General features: G+C 40.2%; 1 protein-coding gene across 2 annotated transcripts; it reads right to left on the reverse strand.

Annotated features, from left to right (window-relative positions):
• Nucleotides 1-2679: 2679 nt before the first annotated feature.
• Nucleotides 2680-23446, reverse strand: YTHDC1 (YTH N6-methyladenosine RNA binding protein C1). Of its 2 annotated transcripts, XM_084262743.1 has the most exons (18): nucleotides 23343-23446; nucleotides 21794-21979; nucleotides 19402-19503; nucleotides 18467-18792; nucleotides 17988-18342; nucleotides 16676-16765; nucleotides 16121-16174; nucleotides 15431-15525; nucleotides 13720-13828; nucleotides 13501-13618; nucleotides 12388-12472; nucleotides 10485-10651; nucleotides 7921-8003; nucleotides 6436-6472; nucleotides 6303-6342; nucleotides 6137-6199; nucleotides 4694-4828; nucleotides 2680-4061 (listed from the first exon to the last, which is right to left on the reverse strand). In XM_084262743.1, exons 2-18 carry the CDS (start codon nucleotides 21843-21845, stop codon nucleotides 3837-3839), a joined length of 2136 nt encoding a protein of 711 aa, XP_084118869.1. In that variant the 5' UTR covers nucleotides 21846-21979; nucleotides 23343-23446; the 3' UTR covers nucleotides 2680-3836. The 2 variants fall into 2 exon arrangements, with proteins under 2 accessions (XP_084118869.1, XP_084118870.1); XM_084262744.1 differs by lacking the exon at nucleotides 16121-16174.
• Nucleotides 23447-23941: the final 495 nt, after the last annotated feature.

The raw sequence follows: 23941 nt of genomic DNA on the forward strand, positions 1-23941 counted from the left end.
ACTAAAAAGCTGTTGTGGGGCAGAGTTGCTTGCTTAGCCAACAAATTCCTTCTGGCCTAAATGAGATTGAATTATAGAAGCTTTATCCCTTGAGACCCAGATAGCTGTCAGACACAGTCCCTAGAATGGGAATCGCTGCTCTAACTTTTCAAATGAATTTTGGTATATTTCAGAAATTCTTAAGAATCATAGAATCACAGACTGGTTTGGGTTGGAAGGGACCTCGAAGCCCCTCTAGTTCCCACCCCCCTGCCATGGGCAGGGACACCTCCCACCAGACCAGGATGCCCAAGGACCCATCCAACCTGACCTTGAGCACTGTCAGGGAGGGGCCAACCTCTCTGGGCAACTCATGCTGGGCCTTACCACTCAGTGAACAATATTTTTCCTAATGCCTAATCTCAATTTGCCCTCTTTCAGATTAAAGCCATCACCTCTTGTCCTATCACTCCATCGCCTTGCAAACATCTCCTCTCCAGCTTTCCTGTAGGCTCCTTCAGGTACTGGAAGGCTGCTATAAGGTCTCCCTGGTAGTTTCTCTTCTGCAGGCTGAACAAGCCCAAATCTCTCAGCCTGTCTTCACAGGACAAGTGCTCAGGCCCTCTGATCATCTTCGTGGCTGTTCTGTGGACTCGCTCCAACAGCTCAATCTCTTTCTTGTGCTGGGGTCCCCAGAGTTGGGCACAGTACTCCGGAAAGGGTCTCATGAGAGCAGAGAATCACACTTCTTTTGATGCAATTTCTGGGCTGTGAGTGCACACTGCTTGGTTATGTTGACCTTCTCACTCACCCCCAAGTCCTTCTCCTCAGGGCTGCTCTCAATCCATTCTCCACCCAACCTGTTTTTGTGGATTGGCTTTAAAAATGGGGGTTATGTTTCCCACTTTCCAGTCAGTGGGAAAATTCACTACATTACCATAGCTTCTCAGATACAATGGAGCACAGCTTAGCAACTTCACCTGTCAGTTCCTTCAGGACCTATGGATGCATCTCATCAGGTCCCATGGACCTGTGCACCTTCAGGTTCCTCAGATGGTCTTGAACCTGACCTTCTCCTACAGTGGGTGGCTTTTGCTTTCTGCAGCTTGGGCAGTAAAGGTAGATCCTGTGTCAGTTCACTATGTACCTCAGCCTTCTCCATATACTAGGTAACCAGGTCCCCCATTTCCTTCCAGAGAAGGCTCCCATTTTCTGTCATCTTCCTTTTATCACTGATGCACCTATAGAAGCTTTTTTTTTGTTGTGCTTGATGTCCTTGAACAGATGTATTTCTACTGGGGCTTCCGCTTTCCTAACCTGATCCCAGACCTCAGGCTTCAGCTTTCCTAACCTGATCCCAGACCTCTGTTTCTCTGTATTTCCCCCAGGCCACCTGCTCTTGCTTCTGCCCTCAGTTTGAAGCTTCCTTTTCAGTTTGAGTTCATCCACGGAGGCCTGACTCCCTCTTTGTAGGGATGTGCGCTCCTGAGTTGGGAAGTGAGGATCCTTTAATACTAGCTAGTCTTCCTGGGCACCTCTTTCCTGCAGGGCTTTGTCCCACAGTATTCTACCAAGCTGATGCCTGAAGATGGCAAAGTCTGCTTGACCAAGGTCCAGCATAGCAAGCTTGCTGTGCACCCTCCTCACTGCCCTAAGGATTTTAAACTCCACTATTTTGTCACAGTCATTGCAGCCACAACTGCCCTTGAGCTTCACCTTTCCCCCCAGCCCCTCGTTGTTGAGAACAAGCTCCAGCATCCTCATTGGCTCCTCTGGCTCTTGGAGAAGGAAGTTAATCATCAATGAGTTCTAGGAACCTACTGGATTGCTTACGCCCTGGTGTGCTGTCCCTCCAACAGATACCAGGGTGGTTGAAATCCCCAGCAAAGACCAGGTGACAGCCTGGGAGCTGAGGGGAGATCAGTCCTAAAACCAGCAGAGAAATTACTGAGAAGCATTTATTTCCATTCAGTATATGCCCAGAGTCCTGCAAAGGCCATAATTCTCACTGAAACACCGTATGGGTGTGAAAATGAGCGCTGTCAGTAGTTCACCCATCTTAACACCCAAATGCCTGTAATCAATGCTAGGGGATAACTACAGGAGTCCCACTGCAGATGGAACTTACCAAGTACTAATAGTACAACAGGCACTTGCTTTGCCTGAAAAGTCAGATGGAAAATACTGCTGCTTTTGGCTCAGATGGGAGTGACATGCAGCACTCCTGAAACTGTCCAAGATGCACCTACTGATAAAAGCCTACTGAAGTGATGCTTGCTTCAGGCCTCCTGTTCTAGGTAGGGTTATGCCACTGCTCTGCTAGCTTATTCAAGAAAGAATGTACCAATTTTAACTAATAGTTGCTGTGTCCTGGATGCTGCAGAATTGTTTTCCAACAATTATCACCCATAAAAGCCAATTGTTTCCACAACTGCTTCACTGGGACAAATCCTACATTCCAGTTTCTATAAACACCTAAACCACTCAGCACTGTGGAGTTGGAGGTCTTCAAAACATATGTCACAATCTGGCTTTGTTACAGAAAGAGACGCTGAAAAAAGGTTATCAAGAAGTGCACCAAGGCAGTACTACCCTCACAAGTTTGGAGAGGTAGGAAATTGCTGAAGCAAACTGAACCACCTTCACTAGGAGTTTTACTTTTACTCCCTCAGTTTTACCATTACCATGTCAATTCAAGTATTGCCTATTTAAGAGAAGTGATGCAGTAATCACTACAAAGGAAACATGGGTAAAGCCTGGATTTCGTACATGCTCCCAGGAAACAGGTACGATTACAGCTAATGACAGCCCAATAGCTACTGCTAAGCTGAACATGTAGGGCCTTAACTGGTTAGCTGTGGGAGCTTCAAGTTGGCTACTTCACCACGGAAGCAGAAAAGCAATTACCCTTCAACAGTCCTTTTCATACATTCAGGCTTTGGATCACTTCTCCCCTATCACAGGAACCTTCAAACTATTTTTGAACACAAATAGTTTCCTCAAACTGCCAGAATCTATCAAAGCAGGAAAGCTTAGAAGACCAAGAAACCCGATCTAAAGTTTTAATCAATTCAATAGTTACCAATTTATTTTTATATAAAAAAAAAAGTAGCAATGTACAATACAGCAATATTTTCTGCTTCCACACACGCAGGTTGTGAACATTCCAAGCAATGTGTACATTTTTGGAAGGAAACTAGACAAGAGAATTGACCAAAGTGTTACTGAACATGGAAAGATTTTTTTTTAAAAAAAGGTTAAAAATTAGGTATCAATAGTGTCTTCTTAATATTGCTTTCATTACTGAAGACTGGAAAAACACTTGACTTTACAGATTGGGTTAAAAATGGTTGGGGGGACTAGGAAGGTGTGAGAGGGAGAAGAAAAGAGGCTGCTACAACACTGCCATACAGTAAAAAAAAAAAAAAAATCATACTTCAATAATTGCATACTCGATAGCAGCATTCTCCCACTGAACCATGTGAAACTACAAGGAAGAAAACAAGCAAAAAAAGGCAGTTATCCATCAGTATTCAAAAACCTAGAATGAAGTCACTAAGTAGATGAACACTTACTGAGAATTAATCAGTATCTACATTCTTAGCTGGTTCCCATTCTGCTCCAATAGAAATGCCAAAGTTGAATGTCAGCTTTGCATATTTTATTTTTGGCTGATTTGAGATTTTTCCAGTTCATAGTTCACTGCATGCTTGGAATAGAGAGGGTCATTATAAATCCTTCTACACAATGAACTTTAAGTAGACAGCTGAAAATAAAATGTACTACTTGTAAACACACAAAAAAATACAAGCTTTTTTTTTTTTTTCCATTTCAAGTGAGCACTGGTTCCAGATAGATTATCTTCGGTATCTCCCTCTTTCACCTCTGTCTCTGTCCCGGTCACAAATCCTCTCTCTCTCTCTTTCCCGATCACGGCCTCTGTCCCGTTCTCTGTCTCTTCTGTTATCTCTAGGTCGGTCCCGTTCCCGCTCCCGGTCCCTCTCCCGAGGCCTGCTTCTCCGACCACTGACAACTGCTTGTGTGCGGCGAAGGAAGTCGTCTACTCTCATGTCATAGTCGTGCTGCGGTGAAAGGACAGCTCTGTTTATTTTCTTTCCCAGATTAAAATTCCTTCCCTCTCCTTAGCCGTAGGGTTGGACGTAACTCTTGGGAAAGCCCAGTATCAAAAGAAAAATTAAAATATTATGTCCAGCATCCATAAGCACAAGTTTCTTCTTTCATCTTCAGGGCAGCACCATGTCTGTGCTTCCACTACGGAGAAGCTGGGGTTCAAATGCCAGACACCAGCAAGAGAGATAAGGAGCCTTCAAAGCCAGCTAACGGGAATGACTTAGCAGTCTGCCCTGGGTTTTGATGTGTGTGTAGGAAGTTAGAAAGCACAAGCTTTTCTCCAGACAAAGTAATCTGTTGTGCATAAGCTGCAAGCCATTTTAAGCACACACCTCAGTTTAAGAGTATGTTCTGAGAATTCTGCACTTCTAAGCCACCTGTGAGAGAGGCTTTTCAAAGATGCTGGAAGTCTCTAGTCAATCTAGTATTTTTCCAAGCAAAAAACCCCACACCAAATACAGGACTTCGAAATGCAGTTTATCAAAGTCAACAAACCTCAGATTAGACTACAGCTATACCCCAAATTCCTCACATTCCTACTCTTGCCTGCAGACTTGTTCCCCCCATCTCTGTGGACACTTACTACACGTTTGTCTCTGTATCGTGCGTCATGTGGTACAGGATGATGTCCTGAGTACGGAGGGTGAGCTTGAGGTGGAGGTGCGTGGTGCTGATAGTAAGGGTGATGCGGTGGCTGCTCCATACCTGGATACGGTGGCTACAAGAAAATTACAGGAAGCCTGTTGAGTATTTCAAAACAAAGGAATGTACACAAGGCAGAGTGCTGGGAATTAAGAGCAGCAGTTACTTTCACTCAGGTGGAAAACATGACATGTAAATATATCTATCACAGCCATTTCTCATTAAATCAGCATGCCTGGCTACTACTCTACAAGTTTGGCCAACACCCTCCCCAAACATGCCTTCTTTCCCTATCAGCCTCAAAGCGATACTGTACACGAAGCTTCTGCTACTTAAACGTGGTTGTTTTTAATCAACGTACATGGAACGCAAGTTTTGTTCAAACCAGTAAGCTCTTACAGAAATGAGTCTTTATGATACCATTCCTTATTAATACATTCCTATTTTAAAAGAACAAGCTTAATCTGCAAGGCATGTTATTTGATAAAAGGCTAGCAGATTTTTTTTTTTTTTAAACAAGATGTATCTTGGCTGTTTTCTTCCATTTCTTCCATCAGCAAGGCCTTTCCCAAGGCTCATTTCCTTCAGTTACAACAAACCAGAGCTGTGATCCAGCTGAGGAAAAGAGGCTATAGCAGCATATATACATCTGGCACTGCCTTTTGCTCATTCACAAGAGCCAAAAGATACAAATCAGGACCCTCAGGGCCAGAATTACTAAATATAATCAGAATAACTAGTTATAATGACTAATGAACCTATCAGCATGGCAAAGCCACAGCTACACAATCTATCAAGTTAGTTTCCATGTATGTAACTGTAGGCACATTTACTCATATACATACTCATCTGACTAGGAAAAAAGTGCATTTCAGGGGAGGCTACAATACAGCATAGCTTATTTCGATGATGGTGTGCAGTACATTCTGCTCTTTTCCCACATGCTTCACTGCCATAGCCAAACGCAAGCCACTGCACAACACTAGAGCATAAGCCTCTGCAGCAAGTCCACCTCTCTGACGCACGTTCCATTTGAAAAAATGTCTCTGTGAATACTTATAGTGGAATACAAAATTCCGTTAAACCCTCTTGTGTAGGCTAAAGGAGGGTTCTGCTATTTCCTGAGAGCTTTTAGCTTCTTGTAGGTCCAACCCAAGCCAGAATACTGCTGCTGTACTGCTTACTAGAATGCTGGAATGCTGAGAGCTACACAAACTACACAACACTTCATACAAGTAATTCTCTTCCCCTGAAAATTTTACAGCCACAGCAAAGATATTTTAGGAAAAGGGGAGCTGAATGCATGGTGAATATGCTAAGCTCCTCTAGAGGGGGAAAAAAAGCCATATTCTACAGAGAAAATTGAATTCAACAAGACACAAACCATTCCTTGCCATGGTGGTGGTGGTCCCATGTTGTGGAATTCCCTCACATAATCATTGTAGGACTAAAATGAAAGACAGTAATATTAACATTTGTGATGAGTGTTCTTTGGAAGCGCTGAAAGCTGATACAAAAAGTTCCCCAAAACTCTGCATGCACCAACTTACCCCATTTAAAAATACATCTCGTCGAACTCCTGAAAATCGTCTGTTGGGAATAAAAATTTGTAGAACTAAATCCAATTTATCCATACAGACAAGTTACCAAGGGCATAAATTGAGTAACATGAACACACCTTACCTGTCTACTTCGGGATATCTGGGATCCTTTATATACCCTGTTCAAACATCAAGCAGTATTAATTCAATTTACTATCTCATGATAAGTCTTCAAAAATACACTCATTAGAAACTTTCCTTTCATTTTGTGCCAGCTATGAAGTTGTGCCTATCTGCCATTACCCTCACTTTCAAAGTAACTCTCAAAAACTTACAATTCCCTGTAGACAGTACAGAAGAATAGTATAATGAAGTTACAAACAAAAAAGATACAGATATACCCATAGGAATTTGCACACCATACAAGTATGCAAGCAGGTATCTGTGCAAAGACCTGAATTTTAGTCAAAGTGGGAATGCCCAAAGGTTTGAAGGGTACTGTCCCTTGGCAGGCAGCACACAGCTGTTAAAGACTTCTTAATTTGTATTTGTCCAAATGCATTTAACTGGACAACTCTTAAGGCTGATTTCCTAATAGGTTTTGGATACCACATGACACAGAAAATTAAAAACAACCTAAAAACCATGTGGAAGAGCCCCACAGGACAAAATTGTTACAGTTTCAGTAAATCCCAGGAAGTAAAATTGTGCAGACAATGAGGCATGCTTATGCTAATAAAAGAATGCTTCCAAGCTTCATTATTTAAAAATAGGTAAGTTTTTAAAAATGTTCTCTACTCTAAACAATTGTCTGGGGAAAGCCAGGGAGCAGCAACGACACTTTTTGCATTAAATAACACAGGCTCTGCATCAAAATGAACAAGTAAAGGCAGATTCTTAAGAAAAGTTTAGAAATCCACTACAGAAATAATGGAATAGATATTTCTAATGGCAGTAAAGGAAGATTTGGTAGATTAAAAGTGAAAAATTCTCAGTAAATGCTTTCTGAGGAAAAACAAGATCTGCAATATTACCAGTGTTGTTGTTGCATCACTGCTGCTAACATTTCTTTTTGGAGAAAAAGAAAACTCATTTCTCGAACTCATCATTATATCCTCTTGTAAAATGCACTGGAACTTCTGCCTCCTTTCCTCATGTCAAGCTTGTAAAAAAATTATCTGAAATCATAGCTAAGTGGCTGCTATAGTCTCTAAACACAAGCTGCTGCTAGCCAGGCAAATCTCAGCTGACTTTCCCAGTTGGAAATTTCTGATAAACATTTCAATATTATGATTAGCAAACTGACAAGTAGTCCAACCAGTTCTTGTACCCATCAGGAATTTCAACCACCTGTAGTAACAAAGCCTTGAAAGGATCATTCACAACAGTGTACACAGTTCTGAGGCTTTTAAAAGTATGGAGCCTAGATTAACCCAGCTCTTCTCAACCAGTGAAACAGTGCCACTGGCTTCTGCGAGAGATGGGTTAAACCAAAAGGCAGCACTTGGGACAAGTACCATTTTTATATCTCAGTCCTACCAATCTTTTACTTCTGAATTAAATGAGGATGCACTAGAAAACACGCTTGTGAACTGGTGCACACAAATCTTCATAGTAAGATATTAACCTGGTCTTTGGTGAAACTCAGGGGGATAGTCAATCCTTGGTTTCTTTCTGCTGTTATGAATATCATAATCTTCTGGTCGACGCCTATACAAATTAGATATCAGAGATTAAACAAGGTTGCTTGGAGCATGTGTCACAGCAGAATACCTCACAGGACCTTAATTTAATCATTGTGAACTCTACCTGCTTCAAAGTGTTCTACAGCTTTAAATCTGAACTCAAGTGCAGGAGCAAGTCTGATTAAATACCCTTTGCTGTTACCTTCTGCTATGGTAATTAGGGAAGGAACTCCACCCAACTGTAGATTTGTACCAAACAAAAGGTAACAAATTTGTCTAAAACAAACTTAAGACTTAGGTTTTAACATTACACTTTCCATATTACACTTTAAAACAGCCTAATGGATAACAAAATAATTCACAGAACTAAATACAGTGAAAATAATGACAAAATATATCATTACAATCACAAAGCATGGACATTGTTGTCTCTACTAACTACAGGGTAAAGAATTCTATAAAAGGTCTATTTCCATAACATTTACAAATAAAGCTGTGCATGCATCGTGAAATTGCTTCTTTCACTGTAGCTTTTTTAACTGGGCAAGCCAATGATATTATTTCTAACAGTGCCTGTTAGCAATTTATCAGGATCACATCAGTGCCTTAAGTTTAAGAATGCTTAGAAGTCATAGTAATTAAAATAATTGGGGCTCCTTTCTAGATGGAACAGCACTTTTATGTGAGAGATGTTATCTTTAAGAACTTAACTCTCAGGGATGGAGTCTAACTATCAGTGTTACGTTCCAGTTGCTGCAATGTTTAATATAGAACTAAAAGCTAGCTGCTAATTTTTTTTCTCCATCAAGGTACATCAATACTCCAGTGCTAACATGTGTCTCTGAACACAAAGCATCTATAAATCCATTCCCTCCCCCAACCACCCCAGCAAAACAATTCTTTATGATAAGAAATTGACATTTTACGTATCTTAGTTACTATGCAACTTGCTCACTGAGTAACAAGGTCATATAGCTTTTAGCTTTATAGAAAGTAAATTCTCCTCCCCCTTCCCGACTTCAGACGTTAAAACCCACCATACCCACTTACTAAACTTTTTAAAATGAAAACAGATTCTTTACTATGAGCAGAAAACCCAAAAACCAAAGCAGTTGCATCTACAGCAAAATCAGATCAATGAAAATAAAAGCTGGTGTAAAGAATAAACATACCGCTTTCTTGTAGTTTTGAGAGTGCATTTACGACCGGTATAAAATATGATAGAAACAGTTCATATAGTAGTCCAACTACTGACTTTAAGCTGTAAGCCACATACATAAATGGAGGCCCTGGCAGGCTTGAGAAGGTGTGGTGGTGTTATATGTATAGTTTGCAGTCCATTGCAAAACCTTCACTTGTATATACTTTATTGCACTGGAAACCTCTTAGCTTAACTTCAAAAGCCATCTTGGTGTTCAGTCCTTTAAAGCCAAAAATAGGGGGGCGCTGCCAGGTTTCCTCCTACCTACTCGTTACAGTGTCCTTTTTTTAAGCTCAAGGAAATGGGGACTCTTGTTGGGTATCTGTACCTACCAAAGATGTTTCCAGAGAAAAGGAAACTTAACCAAAGGTTTCAGCCCAAACCATACATCAGTCTGTATGAAAAGTGGCTACACGGGGAAAGGTGTTTGGCAGAAGGGCTAATATCAGTTCTTTGCAAAGACTTCTCCAATTCTGTAACAAGTTATACCCCCTTTTTTTTCCTGGAAAATGATGTTAAGTTCATATAGCAGTGATCAATAACCATGTCGATCCTCTAAAAATACTTTAAGTCCACAGGTACTGCCAGCATCTGGAAAGGTTGTATATACAGACACAGCAACAGCCATTCTTTTTGGTTTGTTGCCGGGTCTCCAGGGGCCACTCGATCCCTTTTGGAAAGAACCTACTGTTTTCAGAAGCTCAGCAAGATGTGTGAATTCAGTGGTTACATGTTAGAGAATATTTGGCAATGGGGTTAACACATCACGGTGACACAATTTGAAACAGTCCCAATAATGCTCCTCTTGAATATCAAAATAATTTAAATATTTTATCCTCAAAATGAGGCGGCATCTTCTGCAAAATTTTAAGTGATCCTTATAAAAGTCCCATATTTGATAAGGCTTATCCAGAGACACACCTGAAAGAAAAGGCTTTTACAAGATATTAACACATTTTTTGGCATATAAATATTTCCTTCTCTCCATCTAGCCTGCTCATAATCAAGCCAAGCTTACCTACAGCTAGCATTACAGGTTGCATTATCTCAATAAATGATCTAGTCTAAACTAGACAGCACTTTAAGAGCTTTTTTCTGCAAAAGCAAAGATCCCCATTTTCCTCTTGAAAAATGACAGACCAGGAAACCATGTGAAATCCTCAATGAAGCCACAAACTTGTCCATGCAGCTTGATTTGAGGATTTTCTCTCTTCTTTATCGCAGGGAAAGCTTTGACGAATCTTATTCCTCCATCACGTTATTCTGATACATGTGCCTATTATCAGTCCAAAGAACGTTTCTAACCTTCCCACGTCCCGAACGGGGTCTCGACGGGATGGGCGTCCTCTTGATCGGGGTTGTGAGTGCATTCTTCTCTTGTGCCTCATTTTATGAATGACTTGATACAAGTCAATACTTTCATCAGGAGGGAAGAGAAGACAAAGTTGGGTTCCACATTCCGGCTCAATTTCCTAGAATTAGTTAGAAGTTCAGCAGTGGTTTATAAACTGAAGAAATTACACCCTCTCCAAATACACTGACAACAGACATTAAAAAGACAGTTCGAAGAGATTTCAGTATCACTAGAGACAGAGCAAATTTCACTTACGTTACCTTGCACTCTTTAGGCACTACTTAGAATTTTCATAATAGTCCAACACTTGGGGCAACCATATCTTCCCATGAAACATACAGGCCACATCACTGTTTTGCTACAAAAATCAGAGGACTGTTTTTCATCACAAAGAAAATGATCACCTATTACAGAGAGAAAAGCAACAAACGTAGGAAAAAAAAAATCCATCCCAGCTTCACATACAAAGCCAAGGCCTGAGGAAGTTGACTCACTCAAAAGTGAGTTTTTCAGTGTATGTATGGTAAGACAGGTCCGTGAAAATACCAGCTCAATGCTTGAGAGCAGTCAAAACAAGGAAACCGTGTGTTCAGGATTATTAGGAAAGGAACACAAATTGGGAAAGTCATCATACCACATAAAGTTCATATTCCAACCACACCTTAAATAGTGGGTGCAGTTCTGACCCCTTCACCTCAAAAAATAAGGGGGCAGTAGAAACAGAAAGGATTCAAAGCAGACACCAAGGATAACTGAGTGAGCTTAACAATTCCTACATGCAATGACTGAGCAGGTCAGGTCTCTCCAGCCTAGAATAAAAGAAGAATACGTGGGGTATGGGGACAAGATGTATACAGTGGTAGCATCCAACACCACAAGTTTTCTGGAGAAGAGAGGGACAGAGATCAACTTCCTGACTCCCTCTTCTGGTACAAGACTTGGGACCATCAAATGAAGCTAGCAGGAGCCAGGTGCAAGACAATCCAAAAAAGTCTTCTTCAACCTGATGACTAGCAGGCCTGAGGAATACCCTCCCAACAGATGTCATATATGTAAGCAAAGCAGCTGAGCGTACGTGTCCTCAGAGGAGAGCTCCACTCAAGGTTACACAAAATGTAAAAGGATAAATGACAAGAAATTCAGAAAATAACCCAAGGTGAAAAGCAGTGAGAGCCAGCATCAGATAATGTTTGCCCAACACCTAAATTAAAAAAAACAACTCTTTTTTTTTATTAAGAAAAAGTTCACACTAAATTAAAACCCAAGTGTTTTGCTTGTGCTATCCAAAGTGAGTGGGGCTATGTGCAAAATAACACAGAGCCTACATTTTCCATGCAGCATAGGGATTATGCAACTTCTACCTTGCTTTAAGAAAGCACATGCTGTTATTTTAATCAAGGGTGAGTTACTTTACGATAGAAGCAACACACCTGCACTCTAGGAGGTGTCACAAGGCTAAAAGCCACTCCACTGTGAATTCACTTAGCATATACTTTATAATGCAGTGTCTATGCCCTAAGCAGTAATGTATGCATAAAAAAAAAGTAACAGCATAACACTTAAAATCTGATGTTGTATAGGTTTGCACACCATACAATGCAAGGCACATTACATTTCAAATTCAAAAGTACCACATTGTTTTGAAGCACCAAACACTGTTTATCAAAAAAGTGACAACAGAATTGACATTGTAATACTGTTTCCTTATTCCACAACATCAGAAAAAAGCAGAGTGCCTTTGTCAAGGTACTCTACTGTGAGTAACAACTGATCTAGAAAGATTCCAAATCTTTTGTACATACAAAGCAGAAAGCAAGCACTAGGAGATGTGGGTTATAAGAAAAACAAACAAACCTGTCCATCGCGTCCAATCTTTACGGGCTTATGTTCGTTCCAGGGATTGGTCAGGTGAGCAGACTTAGTGAATGGCAATTCACGCCTAAATATGCAAGTGGCATCATTTATAGTTTTAAACTCATTTTTAAATGAAAAACGAAATTAAAAATGCACACAGCAGGACATTACATACAAAATAATCCTGCTATCATCAGCGCTATCAGGTCTCTGAACGAAGGTGTTAGTAGGTATGAGCAACTGAAGATTTCACTTTGATTTATTCCAGTATCAACTAGCATAGTCCATACTATGACTGCCTGTCTTAAAGACATTTTTTGTGTCTTTGTACAGTATCAAGACCACCCTCAGATCTCACTGTCTGAATATGCTGACCAGTCTATGTGAGGAGGTAGCTCCTGGTACCTTCTGAAAGAAATCCCACAGCATTTGACCTAACTAGAGAAGCTAGAACAGCTTTAAGCTGGAGGTGGGAATCACTAATTTCCAGAGGACCTTTCCAACACAGATTTTTCTCTTAATTGCAAGTCTCACCTTCCCTGTATTTACTCTTTCTGGCAGCCCAAAGTGCTTGAACAACCACGCAACATAACTCACAGGACTGATATAGCTCTTTTTGTTGAGAGGTTTAAAGCCTTTTACGTAAGACATACTCAATTATATTGACCAACATACTGCTCACAACTTATGTCATGCACAACCTGTAGTATTTCAGATGTTAAGGCAGTAGCATTTTCATTGTTCAGCCAGATGCAGCCAGATCTGACTGCAGGAGGGAAAAGGGATTTTTCACTTTTATCCACAGTTGTTTTCGAGCATTTTTACTCAGAGACCTCAGAGTACACTTTTTTGGTTTCAGTACAAGAGAACAGTGAAGGAACACAATCAAGTGTCAGAAATCTCCCAACTGACTACATAAGAGCATGTAATATTTTCTATAATGCATGTCAGATACAGATCTGCAACACAGAGGCATGTATTTAGGCAGACTAGAAGACAGACCTTTGGTTCAACTGAGCTTTCAAAAGGATGCTGTCAGCATGTGAGTAACACACAGAACTGGTATTATTATGCCTTGCTACTCAACAGCAACATAACCGAACCATTATTTACCTGCAAATCCAGTCAATTTTAAAAACACCTCCCAACATTTTTGCATTCATTCCTGCAGGCAGCACCCAGTGTACAGGGGATCCTCCATGATGTGACTCTGAAGACAGTCTTGCAAATCCTACAAGAGTTCACATGAATTGTGACAGAGTCACAACAGAAAAGGTACTGCACATAAAACTCCCTTTCACTTACCTCGAAGCTTAGCTTGTTTTCCCTTACCTTGGAATTTGCCACTCTCTCGTACAGAAAATATCAAAATAACACTCCTTGCTGATCTAAACGCAGCGTTAAGCTTCTTCTCATTCACTGGAAGTGTCGACCATACTCCCTAAAACAAAACCCCCACCCCACCACCAAAATGTTAGAATTAGTATCAAATGATTTAGCTAATAGAAGCATGTAATGCAGATGAGGAAAGCAAGACCAAACCAGCGTTCTAGGATAGAAGATAACAGAAAGACAAAGGCATTGCTACATTCAGTTTCTTCAGAAAATTTCTATACTGCCCCACAATGAAACTTACCACACTGGCTTTTCCATCTTTTAAAACTGCAGCTGCATTTAGACCATCTGTAATGTTTCATTTGTAATTATAATGATGGACAGATATATGAAAAAACATCTTGAGTATTTTTAAAGCACATTTTAAATTGCTTGAGGTAAATGTATTATGTAACACATACAAATTACTAAAACTAGCAGCATATATACTGAAAGGTGGGCAAGTTGACTTCAGTAAACTTCTTAGTATGACAGATTTGTTGATGACAGCTGGCAGACTTTAGAACTTTTTTAGTGAAAGGCCAGAAACACAAGACACACATTCAACAATTTAAATCAGCAAGACAACTCAAAACAGTCTGTTCAACCTCCCACATTCCTATCTACTAATTCCTACTTTTTTCCTTTCAACAGCCATTGTTTAGTAACACACAATAAAGCCTAATCTGTTTTAAGGTACAAACTGAGCTGAGCTGTAGAATACCAGCTCACTGTACTGCTCTCCAGCAAAATCAGCTCCCCAGTCCATCCTCTGGACAAACTCAGAGGAGAAGCTTATGCTGTTTTAGTATGTTCAAGCTTCACCTTCAGAATATGTTCCAGGATCCACCAAAGAAAACATTTCTCCCCTTCCTGTTTTATTGAGGATATCTTCCCACACCCTACTCTGCTCAGAGTACTGCTTGCCTGACTGAGAATTGACTGCACACATCAGTCCCAAAACTGGTGGGTGGAGTCAAACACATCCAGGAATTTTAAGATTCACTTCTTCATTTTAATGATAGTCTATTTTAGAAAAATCTTCATTAATAAAATCATCTACTCAGTTGATTTGTTGTTACAAATTATACACAATTTTCTCTACGAGCCTTTTCCAAATAACACACACAAACCCAAAACGACCAGAGTGGCACAGTGCCATTCCTCAGCAGCTGAAATTCAGTGCACTGGAACCCCTCCCAGAAGTCCTATACAGGAGCACTGCCAGAGATACATTTCTGCAATAAAGTTTCAGATCCCTCAATCAACTAAAACCCCACTTTTATGGCATTAGAAGAAAGCCAAAACAACCTTCTGAACTAGCTCACAGTACAGCAAGATGAGCACAGGTGCTGATGAAAGGGAAAAAAATACCTTCACAGTATTCCCAATGGAGGTTGGCTTAGTACATTATCAATTAGATACTGAGGTCACATTTTAACTCTACTTTTATCAAGATAAACGACTGATGATCTTGAAACTTTTCTAGGTTACAATGCAAGTAGAGTAGCTACCCCTAAAGACTCAAGGAGCAGTAGCTTTCATCCTTGCCTCTACCAAGATCTGCACAATGGAGAAAAGAATGCATCTATCTATATGCTTTTCTTTGGCATGTTGGATGTGATTGAAAGTAAACAGAAGTAATCAGTTTCAAGAAAATTCAACATACCTTTGCTTTAGCAAGCGATACATTTTCATGGTTGTTACTCTTGATGAGAAAGAATCTTGCATCTTGGAGAATGTATTTAAGTTTACTTGTTTGGTCTGAAAAAACAAAGTGTCACATAAGCTGAACTGTAAATATCTATAGTTGTCAAGCATGTTGCTTTGAATGTAAACAAGTTGTTTTTTTCCTTCAAAATACACCATATCCCACCCAGTTCCTACCTATGTATTATCACAATCAACCACCCAACTTGAAGTTTAAGCTGTAGAGCACAAGATGTAGGGGAAACCAAAACAAAACTAAAAACTTAAAAGATATTCAGGTAAAGAAAAAAATCAGCACAATTCAGTAATGTTCCGATACCCAAGACTTCCTTGCATAAGGACCTTTGGATAAATACTAAGTGATATCCTTATCAGCATGACTCCTCTAATAGAGGATGCTGTAATGTTCTTTTCAGGAGCAAGTACTTTATTTTTTGCTTTACCACCCTGTGCAAGGAGCAAAGTAACTGAACTTTTTGCATAGTGCTCTCAACTCATGCAGAAATAGCTGAAGATTTACTTCTTATGCTTAGAACAATTAGGTGCAAGCACTTATTTATATCGGAACATTACTACTTACAGGTAATTAATGAACAGAGACAATGGCTTGCTATGGGGCATGCATTAAAAATTCAAATTTAAATGATACCTTTTTGGACAGCACGAACGGAAGATGATAATTTCTCATGCTTCTTTTCTGAACCTGTGTTTAGCCAAAGTACATTTGTTCAGATTGAGCCTTAATAGAGATAATATACAATTTCTACAGCCTTGTCACATACAATTTTCATTCATGACAAATTATGCTTTCTAGCGCGCACCCACACACACAAAAAATACTATTCAATGTGCACGAGTGTTTTGTTTTGGTTTATTTTTTTTTTGCTTTTGGGTAGTTTGGATTGGGTGTGTTTGGTTTTTTTTAAATAGCATTTGAACAATTTCCTACTCAGAAAACTATTCACTGAATCATCATCTTCCAAGTTTTAAAAAAAAGTGAAAATTCCACTTAAGCAACAGAATAGCATTAAAGTAACGAGAAAGCCTACTTCCCCCCAAAGGTATCCACACACAACATGCCAGAAGTCAATACCAAATTGAAGAAAGCTACATACCCCATAAATCTCTACAGCCAGTTACATTTAAGATTACACATCAAGATTTGATGTAAGTCAGGATGACAGGCAATAAAAGGAAAAGATACCTGCATATGACTCTGATGCAGAACTTCCACTTCTGTCGAAAACAATCGGAGAGATGCCTCTAGCTCTCTTCCTTTCCTTCTTTTTCTCATCTAAAAAAATTCATAACAAATAAAAGCCATATTTTAAACATCAAGTGGAAGTCAAAACTAACCTAGAAAGTACTGCGACAATGAAAAGAACGTCCGCAAAAATGAAGTTAGCATTTTGTTTGCAGATGAAAATTGTGGTTGCTGGCCCGAAACTATCACAGACAAAAGAAGAAAACGCTAATTAAGCTTTTCTTTCACAAAAGAAAGACAAAACACCACAAATCCGGTAATTCTGTACAAAGTTTAGAGATAAATTATCTCCAAGGTCTTTTAGAAAGGGTGGTTTAACTTTACAGCCTTCAGCCACATTTGCAACACAGACCACAAATTGTTGTGATAGTGATATGGGCTCATTCACTCAGAGCTCAACAAAACAGCAAGAGGTATGAAAACAAAATGCTGTGGCAAACAGGCAATTATTTCCACTGTTAAAAGCACTGTTATACTAGGAAGCTGTTTAGAACAGTTAGGACAGCTCAACTTGTCTTCATGTTACACCTTCCTGTTCTCTAATTCCAAACAGCACAGCTGAGCCAAAGAAGGCATTATGTTACAGGATAACCAGTGTGGAGACTTCAGAAAAGGAAGATACACAAAAGGAATTTTAACAGGATTACAAAAAAATCCCAAAACAAAACACACAGCCAAAACCATTAACACTTCACATACGTAAAGTCAGGACCAGTTATAATATACAGCTACAAAGCATTTGTTTTTAGTTTTTGCTTTAAATGTTTCTCTGAGTTTCCCCAATAACTACTAATTTCAACTTAAACAGCGTCTGCCTTGAGTGTAGGAAATCTAAGATTCAACTGTTCTTCTGCAGGGCAATAGTGCATTTACTACAGTGGTCTACCCAGTCACTCATTCAAGTGGAGAACAGCTCCATACCAATTTGAAATTAATTGTATGGGAAACCAAGCCATTAGACACCTAAGAAAATACTAATTCTAACATTTCAAAGCATTGAACAGCAAGGCCAAAACAATCAAGACTACTATGAATCCTCCCCATGGCAATCCTGACATCCACAAGTTCTGGTGTAAGGAAATACCACGTCCTAGCATATTATTTTCCTTGCCTGTATTATTTCATAATTAACATCTTACTAACTTGTGCTAATAAGGCTTACTTTTGACACAGTCAGGAAGTGGTAGTATTTAAAAGCAGCCTAACTTTCAATGGCAAACTATTTCAGATCAGCATACCAGATATTACCTACCTGATGCATCTGAACCAGTCCCAGATCTGACTGACCCATCCGTGAAAGAGGCAGATTCAGAATCAGAATCACTGGCTTCACTTCGTGTGTCATAGTCATTTCCTTCCTTCTGATCTCTTTCATCCTGTTCATACTCTTCTTCATCCTCTTCCCCATCTTCCTCCACCTCTTCATCCTCCTCCCCTTCATCATCTTCCTCTTCTTCCATTCCTTCCTCCTCATTCTCTGTGTTGCCTTGTTCAGAGGAACCACTACTGCCAGTCTCATGATCTGAACAATATTCTTCAGAGTTCACCTCTTCTTTAGAGGAATGGCTTGATCTGCTTGGTCTTCTATCCACATCATGCCTGATTCTCTGATGTTTAAAGAGAAAGTGAATCAGCAAATAACATTGTCAGGATGCACACAGTCCTAAGAGAACGTGCCTTATACAGGTCTCATAACAGCTTTATTTATAAGGCAGCAAGAATATTTAATACCTCTGAACCATCTGGTGTAGACGACTTCGCTCTTCTCTCAATGTCCCTCTTCCTCATGCAAGTTTTTTCTGGCTGGCCTTTATAAAGTTCTCTGGAACCACTTGACAGGCGAGTCTTTCGATCACCATCTGGGCGCTTGTTTCTATCAGACCTCTGATACTCCTCATTCTTGTATTCTGATACTGGTTTTCCTTTCGTACTCACTATTCTCTTGTTATTGCTAACTGATGAACTAGGCGGCTTTGGCATCATCTGCCTCGATGAATGCATAGGTTTTTGTCTTTTGCTTTCAGTGCTTTCCATCCTGTCAGTTTTTCTTTTTGATCCTTAAATAGAGATACGAAGTTCAGTATTATTTTGTGTATCAAAAAAATGTGCAGATGCAGCTTTCTCTACTTTGGGTAATTCCCTTGTTACAGTCATAGGTACCGTATTTCACTTGTAGGCTTCACAGCAACACACAAAACTGCTTGTCAGGAACAGCTCACATTCTAAAATATATTTTTTTGCTTTAAAAGAGCAATCCTTTAGGTTTTGGTAGGTGCTGTCTACATTTTACATATGGGAATGCTAAATTAAATGCTTATGGGATTGACTGAAAAACAAATCAAGAACTGAGCTGTAATCACACTTCAGGACCCTCTAACTTAATTTCCATTTCACTTCATTAATCCAAAAGGGACAGTCATTCTCTAACAAAAAAACGAATTCATAAGCCAGACCCAGCAATTGCTTTGGAGACAAAAGGAAACTCTGTTAACTGTTTGTTTGGAAGGTCAGGTGGAAAAGCAGATACATATGAAAGGTATTTCGGGATTTTTCTAGTCTTTGAAACAGGGTATAAAAGCACCTACTTCAAAGACTTTAACCCTAGTAAGAAAGATGTTTTTTACCATTTATATCCTTGCAGGACATCCATTACCAAAGTCACGTACCCTTTTTCTCACTTTTATCTTGCTCACTGTCTGGGTTATACAACTCATCATCTTGGTCGGGAGCATCAGTTAAAATGTCATCCAGAACATTCAGTTCACCATCTGAAAACAGAAGTTAAAAACAATGATTAAGTCTGGGTGCACAGTATGGAAGCAGAATTTACAAATCCACGTATTTCTTTTAAGGCTACAGATGTACCACAAGGCAAAAGTTAATGTTGTCTTGATTTATTTTCACAATTTCAGTTGGACTGATCATGCAAAGCCAATGAAAGAATTAAAATACATCACAGGATGCATTTAGGCCTTTGAGTAAGGTCCAAGTTGGCTCCTCATGTCACACAAGCTTTGCAGGAAAGCTGACCTACAAATGAAAGCTTAACAAAAAAGCATGCACAAAATTTGAAAAAAAAGGAGACTGGAAAATAGTCTGAGCACCAGAAGAGGACAGACCTCTCCTCAAAATCTAGAGGAACTCTCACCTTAAATTATTTCCTTTCCTGTCCTGCTATTCTTGTTGGGAAACTAGTATTTATGGCTATGTAATTAATTCTGCACTGCTGTGAAAAGAAACTCCACAACTCACCTTGATTAAAGGGGCTTAAGTTTAAGAAAAGTCATGCTAGAAGCGGCAAACGACCACACTTGGGCACACAGTATCTAAAGGTTGTCACTGTTTCTACCTCAGTTTCACATAGTTTGAAAACAAAGGAAATATATATGGCAATTCTGGTATAAAGAGCTGTCACTGGCTTTAAGACAACAGACAAAAAATTGTACCACTTTAAAAATGAGTTACTAAGTCTAAGCATGCAAAATTAAAAACAATCATAAAGGTATTACTTTTGGAATCTCATATTTCTTCTCCTAACCCCTGGAATTCTTAGCCCTTTCCCTTTTATATTACTATGACTGATTCTGGGGGGTTTTTTTGAGTTCAGGGGAAAAAAAGTGAGAGCAAACTGAAAGATCTAGCTAGTTAACAGTATCTGTATAAGGCACATTGTATGTTATAAAGCAGCAGGTAAGTGCTCCTGGACAAAAGCGGGATAAGGCAGCAAATGAATTCCTCCAGAGGCTGGCAACGTGCCTGACTCAAAATCTTGTGCTGTACCATACAAGAAGTTTTATGGCTTGATATTAAAAGCAACCCCAACCAACCAAAAAAAAAAAAAAAAAAAAATCACAAAAACACAATCCACACCAAAAAAAAAGTTATTATAATTGTATCTCTACTATATACTACTGGATCTGAAGTCAGCATGTGTGCAAACTTTACTACTGGCACATTTTCTGTGGTAGAGAAATGCAGAAGTGGTGCCTGAACTGCACAAAAACTGCCGTAGCTGATGCAATGAAAATGGTGCAGAGAGGTAGACCGAGCCTTTCCCTGGCAATTTACAGTTACAGGGAATTTAAATGTTACACAAAGGTGCATCCTAATTCTCCTGGGAACAGTCCTTTATGTATGCAGATATCTACATATCCACAGCAAATATTCTTGCTGGTACTGATGAGATGTACAGGAGTCAGATTCATAGATGTGCAACTGCTAAACATGGGCTGCAATTTGCTGGTTTGTATCCTGCTTCACCACAGAAGACCAGGCAAGTTCAGAGCACAAGATATTTTTTGATTGGAGACTAATAAAAAGTGGCACACTAGGATATTAAACATATCACCCATCTCAGATCAGATACTGAATCTTGGCTTTCCCATTTGGTGAGACAACAACATACTTGAATAAACTAAATTTAACCTAGCTACTGCAGCAGCATTCAGAGGTGCTAAAAGACTCATGTGTCAGCTGGTTCAGAAACAAATGACAACAAAAGCTCAATGGAATAAATAAGTCTGACACACATTCTGATAAATCTCCTCTGGGTCAGGTTGGCCTGATTTGCAGTTGGAACCTTAAGCAAGTACGCAAAGTACAGGAGCAGGATGAGTTTCTCCCGTTCCTTTCTGTAACATACTTTTTTAATATTTCCAAGTTTATTTAGCAGCCTGTTGATGCAAAAAGGAATACACAGTTCCTAACTCTCAGTTGCATCAGGTATACTGGTCAACTGACTTCCACAAGGTGATTCCACCCACTGAAGTGACACTCGTTACTGTTCAACCTGATGAGCTAAATTATTGCAGACAGGCCATGATAAGCATGATAAGAAAATATCAGAAAAGTACCCCCAAAAAAACAAACAACAAAACCACTGCCACCACCCCATCACCCAAAAAAGAGCAGAAGACAGATTTTGTAAAGTTTGCTATTGCTGAAGGGGGAAGGTCAAAATTAGTCTCAGTTCAGACACTCCCAACTGTGCTTCCCTGAAACTCATCTTTTCCTGACTGTGGGGTGTGTTGGATCCTTCCATGAACAAATTTAACTCACCTGAAACAGCAGGAAAGTAACCTGAAGAGACCATTTTTCCTCTGCTGGCCATGAGCGTTAGATCTATTCAAGAAAGGGTCCAAGGAAAAATCTGATTTGGCAAATAGGGGACATAAGTCCAGGCGATTTTGAACTACAAGGTTGAGATTTATTTCCACTTCTTTTAAGCACCGAAACAGTATTTCTCTTCCAAAAGAATAAAAATAACGTCACATTTACAGCAGAAATAAGCTCAGTTACAAACAAATGTACATTAACACCTGCTATTGTCACCCCTTTCACAGGACAGAAAATTAAAAGAAAATTAAATGTGAAACAAATCCATTTTTTGTCTGCTAATCGTGACTTGACCATTGTGATAAAGAACAAAAACCCCACAAATAATAAAAAGAATTTCAAATCTATCTGGATAATCACACAAGTAGAAATTTATAGATGACAACAGCAAACACTTCACCTTCACTGCTCATCCAATGTGGCAGCTCACATCTGTTTCAACACAAGCTGATCTTACCCCATCCCACCAGTCCTGTAATAATGTTACGAATTAAGCACCACAAATAAGTTTACTTATTAGGTGGTCTAGGAAAATCCAGTGGGAAAGTCTCAGGCAATCCAATCTCACAATAAGTAGTAGAAACAGTTAGCATTTGCCACTCTAACAAGAGATTTTTATGGACAACTATGCTTCAAAAAACTACATTAAATGTATCCCACAGGAACCCAAAACAACCTAAACCAGAGCACACCACCACAGGGATCCTTCACCATTTGTATAATGCTATTATCTGCACCAATCATCAAATGGCAATTTTTTACATCTAAACTTTGTTTTGAATTCTTAAATGGACTACTTTGTAATGACTGGGCCATATAACCACATAGACGACATGCCAATCACTTCAGCTTCCACATACAGTGATAGGCTATTATAAGACTTGCAAACATTAATTATTCTGGAAACTTTTTACATTTTAATTTTACTTTTTATTTAATTCAAATTTATTTACCCATAGTACCCAGAAAGCACAACGCCGTGCAAAATGCCAAGCAAAAATCACCCAAATCATATCCCAATGTCAGCTTCTGTTTGCTAGATTAATAAAAGCCCCAGGCAGAAAAAAATCCGCAAAAAAATTCATCTAGGCATCAAAACAGAAAAAAAAGCAGATAACCAACAGTAATTTGCTGCCAGTACCGTTAAACTCACAGCCCACGAACTTATTTCTATTTCTGCTGCTCAAGTCACCTTGCCCTAAGCCCACTGCCGCCGGGGCACAGTACAGCACCGCGGCCATATAACCTTCAGCACCGCACAACACGGCGCGTTTCCCCTCACCCCACATCTAAACACTACTAAAACCGTCCTCCAAGAGAGCCTCCAGGCCCCGCCGCTCCTCTGCTCGCCTCACGGACATCTCCCAGAGCGAAGGCCCAGCACGCAAGCAGGCTCCGGGGAGGAGGAGGAACAGATCGGGGGGCGCATCCGCCCGATCCATTCCCCCCTCCCCGAGGCGCAGCCATTATCCCCACCGCTACCACCGGGTACCTTTTTCCTCCCGGCTATCAGCCGCCATCCCGCCGCCGCCGCAACGCGTAGAGCGCCTAAGATGGAGGCTCCCTCTTCCGGCACGTAACGCTCCTTTCCTCCCAGCATGCACCACTTTATTTACGCTCCGCACATCACAGGGCACCGCGGTCAGAGGGGCGGGGCGAACGCAGGCAGCGCATGCGCTATGGAGGGGGCGGGGCGAGAGGGCGCAAGGCAAATCGCCCTGCGCCGAGCCCTCCATGCGCATGTGCAGTGCCGGGCCCTGAGGGGCAGCCCGCTATTTTTGTCTGCTGGGGATGAGGGTTGGTGGGTGTATAGGGCGACTGGGTGCTTTTCTTGTCCAGTAGTGGTGGCTTTGGTGCAAAAGGTGCTCTGTAGTACTGGGTGCTTGTGCTGGGTTGTTCCTGGTTAAAAGCCAGTTGCCCACAAAGGCTGTTTTATCACTGTCCTACTTAGCTCGGAAGGGGAAGCAAAGGGCCCATGGGTGGAAATAAAGACAGGGAGTCATCATTCACCAGCTAGTATCACTGACAAAACAGACTTGGCTTTAAAAAATTTTCTAATTTGTTACCCAGTAAAACAAGAGTAATGAGAAA

Source organism: Gallinula chloropus (assembly GCF_964237585.1).
Source record: "Gallinula chloropus genome assembly, chromosome: 4".
NCBI classification, from domain to species: domain Eukaryota; kingdom Metazoa; phylum Chordata; class Aves; order Gruiformes; family Rallidae; genus Gallinula; species Gallinula chloropus.

What these genes read in the sequence shown, in the direction of transcription:
- YTHDC1 (XM_084262743.1), bottom strand. Translation starts at nt 21,845, where the DNA reads ATGGCCAGCAGAGGAAAAATGGTCTCTTCAGGTTACTTTCCTGCTGTT. An exon ending in CTACACCAGATGGTTCAGAG is followed by an intron (nt 18,343 to 18,466) that starts GTATTAAATATT and finishes TTTAAACATCAG; the next exon opens with AGAATCAGGCATGATGTGGA. An exon ending in TGAGTTTCACCAAAGACCAG is followed by an intron (nt 6,473 to 7,920) that starts GTTAATATCTTA and finishes ATGTTTGAACAG; the next exon opens with GGTATATAAAGGATCCCAGA.